This window comes from Mustelus asterias, chromosome 20, assembly GCF_964213995.1.
Source record: "Mustelus asterias chromosome 20, sMusAst1.hap1.1, whole genome shotgun sequence".
NCBI classification, from domain to species: domain Eukaryota; kingdom Metazoa; phylum Chordata; class Chondrichthyes; order Carcharhiniformes; family Triakidae; genus Mustelus; species Mustelus asterias.
Genome location: NC_135820.1, coordinates 702,672 through 710,171, shown reverse-complemented (window position 1 = coordinate 710,171; position 7,500 = coordinate 702,672). Strand labels below are relative to the sequence as shown.

Here is a 7,500-nt window from a genome sequence, read left to right as displayed (position 1 = left end):
TCCGGGGTTTGTTCCTGCTCTTGACCACCACGACCTGCGCCCTCCACGGACTAGCGCTGGGTTGTATGATCCTTTCTTTGAGGAGCGGCTGAACCTCAGATCGAATGAAGATCCGATCCTCAGCACTGTAACGCCTCCTCTTAGTCGCGATGGGCTTGCAGCCTGGCACAAAATTCTGGAACAGGGAGGGTGTGGTGATCTTCAGCGTCAAGAGGCTACAGGCGTTGGGCAATTTGGAGGCTGCTGTTCTCCCACTGACAGTGAAGGGAGTGGCCCACCGTACTGTAGGGTGACACGCCTCAAGTGGACCATGAAGTTTAGTCCGAGAAGTATTGGCGCGCAAAGGTACGGCAACACTAGGAGCTTGAAACGCTCGTAAACTGTGCCTTGCACCGTCAAAGTTACCACGCAACTCCCTAGCACGGTGACAGACCGGGGACCTCGATGCCATAGAGATTGTCTGTTTGGCAGGTTGAATCCGGAGTCCACACCGCTTCACAGTGTCTGGGTGGATAAAGCTCTCAGTGCTCCCGCTGTCAAACAGACAATAAATCACGTAGTCATTTACCTGGATGTTCATCATAGATTTGTCAAGTCTATGAGGCTTGGCCTGGTCCAGGATGATCGACGCCACCATTGGTTCATGAGCGCCACTGCAGGCAGCTGAAATCGACGAGGAGGACTGCTGGTCGTTCGCGGTCGGTGCCGACCAACATGGCCGCTCCCATAGGTCGCACGTGGGTGATGGCGCCAAACTCAGCGACCCCTGGTGGTCACACACCTCCGACTCCGTCGACCGTAATGGCGTTGTCCTGGCCTCGCACGTGGACGAACCCCTCGATGATTTCGACGACGAAGAGCCGAGCTCTGAAGAATCGCAGGCCGCACTGCCGTTCCTAGATTTAGATCGGCACACTTTCAAATAGTGCCCCTTCTTACCGCAGGCGGAGCACAACACAGCCTTAGCGGGACACCGTTGCCGAGTATGCTTCGCTCCCCCACAGAAGTAACACCGCGGGCCGCCTGGAGCTGCTGCCGTCGTCTGGCCCGAGTGTGAGCACGCCATTACGCAGCATTTCGAACCCGAGGGACGAGGAGGGATTGGCGACTGCTCCTGCCACGTTGTCTCCACGTGGTCTTCCGGATACAATACTAGGCTTTTGGAGGCCGTCTCCAGCATCTCCGCGAGCTCGATTGCCTGGGTAAGGTCAAGGTTACCTTTCTCCAACAGTTTAAGTCGAATGTATGACGATCCGACTCCCGCCACAAACGCATCTCGGGCGAGGTCGTTCATGCTCTGCTCAGCCGACACAGCTTTGCAGTTACAGCCCCTGGCTAGCTGTAGGAGCTCGTTCGCGTATTCCTCCATCGTTTCGCCAGACTGCCATCGTCGAGTGGCTAAGAGGTAACGAGCGTGTATTTCATTGGGCGGTTTGATATAACGCTTCTTCAGCAGCTCGAGGGCCTTTGTGTAATCGGTGGCCGCACGGATCACGACGTAGACAGTGTCGCTTACCCTCGCATGGAGGACCTGGAGTCTGTCATCATCTGTGGTGACCGCTGCGGAGGCAGCCAGGTAGTCTTCGAAACACTTCAGCCAGTGGTCGAAGGTGTTAGAGGCGCCCACCGCACGTGGATCTAGTGTAAGGCGTTCCGGCTTCAGTATCTGCTCCGTACTCTCTTTTTTTTTTCTTCGACGAGAGTTTAACAACAGTAAATAAAATTGATGCGCGTTATCAAACACGAGGCTTGATGCTCGGGAAATAAAGGCTTTTATTTACTGTAATGAAGCAGCCAATAATTATATACACAATCCCAGACTGAGGGGTCCCAGCCAGAGCAGGGACCTTTATACCTCTCCCAGGAGGCGGAGCCCAACTGGGATGTACCACAACACTACAATACAAAGGTGTAACAACCCCACCCTAACCCCAACAGCAACAAGTAGCACAACCCATCCCTAACTCAACAGTAACATATGTACATCCTTGTAGTACTGGCCAGACCCTGGCTCAGTACTATCCAGTGGGAACCAACGATAGTTCACCACACAGAGAGAGAGAGAGAGAGAGAGACAGAGAGAGAGAGAGAGAGAGAGAGAGACAGAGAGAGAGACAGAGAGAGAGAGAGAGAGAGACAGAGAGAGAGAGAGACAGAGAGAGAGAGAGAGAGACAGAGAGGGAGAGAGACAGAGAGATAGAGAGAGAGAGACAGAGAGAGAGAGAGAGAGAGACAGAGAGAGAGAGTGACAGAAAGAGAGAGACAGATAGAGAATGGGGGCAGACCATGCAAAGGTCGGTTGACCTCAGGTGGAATTTTTCAGTTTTGGGGCAAGCATGGTCGGAAAACCCTGCCCAGAGAGTGAGACAAAAAACAGTGAGAGCGACAGGGAGACTGTTCGGGAGCGGATCAGAAACTCCAAGGTATGTTCTGAAGTTGGATTAGATCCAAACAGTTTTTTTAATTTTGGCATTAGGGTGAGAATCAGGTTCTTTCAGTCCAGGGGTGATTCTATAGACTCACTGTCAAGTTTTTATTAAACAAACTTTTCACAATACTTTTTAACTATGGCAAAAAGAATTAACATAACGTTTATTCATCGAACAACCTAAACATGACAAGGTACAATTGTTAACTGCGAGCTATTTCTATTAGTTCCAATAAATGTTGGCTGGCCAACATTTAGTGTCCATCCCTAGTTGCCCTTGAGAAGGTGGTGGTGAGTTGCCTTCTTGAATCGCTGCAGTCCATGTTCTGTGGGTTGACCCACAGTGCTGTTGGGGAGGGAATTCCAGGATTTTGACCCAGCGACTGCGAAGGAACAGATGATATATTTCCAAGTCGGGATGGTGAGTGACTCGGAGGGGAGCCTCCAGGTGGGGGTGTTCCCAGGTACCTGCTGCCCTTGTCCTTCTAGATGGTAGAGGTGGTGGGTTTGGAAGGTGCTGCCTAAGGAGCCTTGGTGAGATGCTGCAGTGCATCTTGTAGATGGTACACACGGCTGTCACTGTGCGTCGGGGGTGGAGGGAGTGAATGTCTGTGGTTAGCATGTCGATCGAGCGGGGCTGCTTTGTCCTGGATGGGGTCGAGCTTCTCGAGTGTTGTTGGAGCCGCACCCATCCAGGGAGTGGGGAGTATTCCATCACATTCCTGACTTGTCACTTAGAATCCATAGAATCCCTACAGTGCAGAAGGAGGCCATTCGACCCATCGAGTCTGCACCGACCACAATCCCACCCAGGTCCTATTCCCGTAACCCCACATATTCACCCTGTTCATCCCCCTGACACTGGGATCAATTTACCATGGCCAATCAACCTAACCTGCACATCTTTGGACTTTGGGAGGAAACTGGAGCACCCGGAGGAAACCCACGCAGACACGGAAAGAATGTGCAAACTCCACACAGACAGTGACTCAAGCCGGGAATTGAACCCGGGTCCCTGGTGCTGTGGGGCAGCAGTGCTAGCCACTGTACCACTGTGCCACTCCTGCAGAGATGTCCTGGAGTTGAGATGACTGCCCCTCCACAACCACAGTTGAAGCAATACCCCTCATAGACATAAACCCCTCTTCAAAATCAGTTAGCAAACAACAGGCGAACCTGCTGGTATGCTGGCTGCTCATCCTCAGAGCTTCAAAACACCTCTGGAGAGAGATGCCTATATTCTGGCAGGTCCCAGACTTCAATCTCCAGAGGGCGAGAGAGAAGAGCTGCTGCTCCTCACAGATCCAAACAGAAACTGCCTGCCTTTCCCTCAGTAAGCCTAGCTCCTCCCATTATCACATGACTCTCTCTTGTCAATCAACATAATTAAACCCTACTCTGAAATCCCAGGGGGCAACCCAAAGAATAACAAAACTGCATCAACTCAGATTAAACAAACACCCCAATGACTGAGAGCAATTATTCACCTGCATTCTGAACAGGTGGGCTGCCTAGAGCAGACAAGGCGTTTAACAAGAGTTGAATCTTAATGTACCCTTCACAAGAAACATGACACAAATATATTCCTTAAAGGCACAGTATGTTCGCAAGACCGAGAGAGAAAGAGAGAGACAGAGGGGGTGATTCTCCCAAAAAGGTTCGAAGTGTTGAATTCACAGGAAACATTGTGTAAATCACGATTGTTTTTTCAGGGGGAGTTCACTCTGCGCAATGCAGAGGTTACAATCGGGAATATCATTAAAAGCTCGGAGTGGGGGGAATGGGGCCTATTCACGCCGGAGGCCGACAGTTCTGGAACTCTGCACATGCGCAGTGGCCCTGAACTGTCAGCCTGCACTTTGTTGGCCGGCCCGATCGCTGGTCAGCCCGGAACCCCCATAGTGCTGCCTCTCCCAACATCCCCATGGCTCGATCGCTGGTCAGCCCGGAACCCCCATAGTGCTGCCTCTCCCAACATCCCCATGGCTCGATCGCTGGCCAGCCCGAGACCCCCATAGTGCTGCCTCTCCCAACATCCCCATGGCCCGATCACTGGCCAGCCCAGGACCCTTGCAGTGCTGCCCCTCCTGTTGAAGTGGAAACTTTCCTGCTTCTTGACTGTGATAGAAAAACTCAACAAAGTTCGTTCCGACAAAACAACTAGTATTTTTTTACGAAAGACTGCATGCAGTTTTGGCTGAAAACTTGGGTTCAGAGAGCAGTTGGTACAACTTGCTAATTCCTCCTCAAGTCCGCAATTACACAGAGAAACGGTTCAGTATTTATACATATTCATTATCAGTTTTCGTGACCAGAGCATATTCAGGAATTCGATTAGTAATAGAATCATAAGCAATATCATTAATCATGTTTTAACTTGCTGACCTCCTAGAACTCTTTGTCTCATTATTCATACCCTTATCTTGTCCTTTGATGGGACAGAAGAAGGTCGGTGACTCCTTCCTCCCTGACCTAATCTTGTTTTATTTACTCATGCAGCCTTATTAACTCTTACAGGGGTCTGGCATTTTGAAATAGCTTTGGTCGGCCGTTCTTTATATTGTAACAAATAGTTGACCAATTTTCCCATCATGCCCTTACTTAGTTCATACAACTTCACACTCCCGACACACCCACGGCCTGATCGCGACCCTCACGAGCATTCCCGGCCCAGCCCCAACCACCCCCCATCCAGGAGCACCACAATCTCCAGCCCCCCACTCCCCCTGGCAGTGATGATCCCTTCCACTCCGGCAAATCCCCCCCTTCAGTAGGCAGAGCCCCCCTGGTTGACTGCCCCTCCCTCCCCCCAGCCCACCCCGATCGCTGGCCTCCCTCCAGTCCCGAACAATCCCATTGGCAGAGTGGTCGCAGGACACCCACCCCACAATTCACCCTAAGGCCTGCCCCTAGGCCCCGCCCCCTATGTCCCACCCCTGTGGCACTGCCTGATGCCCGATGGGCAGTACCAAGGTGCCCCCTGGGCATGGGCACTTTTCCCCTTGGGCACTGCCAGTGGGTACAGGCTGGCATTGGGGATCCCGCTTGCTCCCCCCTTCACTCCAGCGGGGTCTCCCGCTAGTTCCCTGAAAGTAGGCTAGGTATTCTAAACCCCACCAGAGTGAAATTATCCTGGCGGAGTGAGAGATTTCAGTCCTGGGCCCAGTAATTACATTTGAATAACATTAAAATCAGATTAAAATAACTGAACAGCTGGTGTCGCCAGTTTTCAGCGCGGTCCCGACCGTGCCGGGTATCCAGTGCTCGGAGACGTGCGCACGTGGGAACGCATGCACGAATCCCGCAAATCGGCCCACGCACGATTCCCCTGGCCTGACAGGCTAAAAAGTTAGTGCACCGGAATAGGAGAATCACCCCCAGAGAGAGACAGAGAGAGAGAGACAGAGAGAAAGACTGAGAGAGAGAGAGAGAGACAGACTGAGAGAGACAGAGAGGGAGACAGAGAGAGACAGAGAGAGAGACAGAGACAGAGTGAAATACAGAGAGAGAGAGAGACAGGGTGAAATACAGAGAGAGAGAGAGACAGAGAGAGAGACAGAGAGAAACAGAGAGACAGAATGAGAGACAGAGAGAGAGACAGAGAGAGAGACAGAGAGAGAGAGAGAGACAGAGAGCCAGAGAGAGAGTGACAGAGAGAGAAAGAGAGAGACAGAGAGACAGAGAAAGGGAGCGACTGAGAGAGAGAGAGACAGAGAGAGAGAGACAGAGAGTGACAGAGAGAGAGATACAGAATGCGAGTGAGGGAGTGACAGAGAGGGAGACAGAGAGAGACATAGACTGAGAGAGAGAGAAACAGAGAGTGAGAGCCAGAGAGAGAAAAAGTGAGAGAGGGAAAGACTGAAGGAGAGAGAAATACGAACGTACAAAGAAGGAGCAGGAGTAATTCATTCAGATCATTGAGCCAGTTCCGAGAGAGTGAAAGAGAGAAAAACAGAAAGAAAGTGACATAGGAAGACAGAGGGGAGAAAGAGAGAGAGAGACAGAGAGAAAGGGAGAGAGTTACAGAAAGAGAAAGAGAGACGATTGAATCTTTGCCCCTGTGGCTCAGCATCAAGTCTTCACTGGAGAAGCAATTCATCCCAAATCCTGCCAATTGACCCATTCAGTTCCTTCCTCCCTCTCTCTCCCAATGGGTTGGCTCGTCTTCCCCAGAATCTCAAACCCTATCCCCACCCCCTCACCCCCTCTCCCTGTTTCACGCTCAGTTCCACTAGAATCTGATCTGTGCGTATTCTGTCTCCTTGTCTCCATGGACATACCCGTCACCATCGGTCACCCTCAAGACTTGGGGATTCCCGTAGAGAAGGTGGTCGGGATTGTCGGGGTTCCCAGGTCCAGTATCTCCTCCCAGTGGACATTCAGAGAGATCGCGGGGAGTGGGTGTCTCCCCCTCTCTAGTTGTGTCTCCAGTTGTGTTCTGGGGGTCAGTAAGCAGCATGTTCTGTTAATCCGACAGAGAAAAGGAAATAGAAAACATTCTCACATCAATCCCTGGCACTGATAGGGTTAAATTATAGTGTAGCTTCGTTGGTGTGAGCCGGGGTACAATGGGTATAATGTTCTCTCACACCTCAGAGTCAGTAACTCCTGGGTTTGAGCCTCATGAATGGCAGTCACAGGAAAGCCCAAAGAGTTTCCCCCAGTGCTTTTCCAAATACTGATCATGGCATCCTTTACAAAAATGCGACAGTGCGGCACTCCCTCAGTACTGACCCTCTGACAACTTGTCCATGCCACCCTTTTTTTCAAACCCTGAAGCCAGTCCCAATTGCCCGCATCTGGCCCATATCCCTCTGTACCCATCTTACTCATGTAACTGTCTAAATGCTTTTTAAAAGACAAAATTGTATCCGCCTCTACTACTACCTCTGACAGTTTGTTCCAGACACTCACCACCCTCTGTGTGAAAAAATTGCCCCTCTGGACACTATTCTATCTTTCCCCTCTCACCTTAAACCTATGCCCTCTAGTTTTAGATTCCCCTACCTTTGGGAAAAGATATTGACTATCTAGCTGATCTGTGCCCCTCATTATTTTTATAGACCTCGATA

At 51.1% G+C, this 7,500-nt stretch overlaps 1 protein-coding gene across 1 annotated transcript in view; it reads right to left on the bottom strand.

Annotated features, from left to right (window-relative positions):
- LOC144508710 (sialic acid-binding Ig-like lectin 12) overlaps nt 1-6,718 on the bottom strand; it is a 28,040-nt gene extending 21,322 nt beyond the window's left edge. Inside the window, exons 1-2 of the mRNA XM_078237019.1 lie at nt 6,709-6,718; nt 3,916-3,984 (exon numbers count right to left, since the gene is read on the bottom strand). Of these exons, the coding sequence (XP_078093145.1) occupies nt 3,916-3,984; nt 6,709-6,718 (79 nt within the window). The remainder of the gene's footprint in view (nt 1-3,915; nt 3,985-6,708) is intronic.
- Nucleotides 6,719-7,500: the final 782 nt, after the last annotated feature.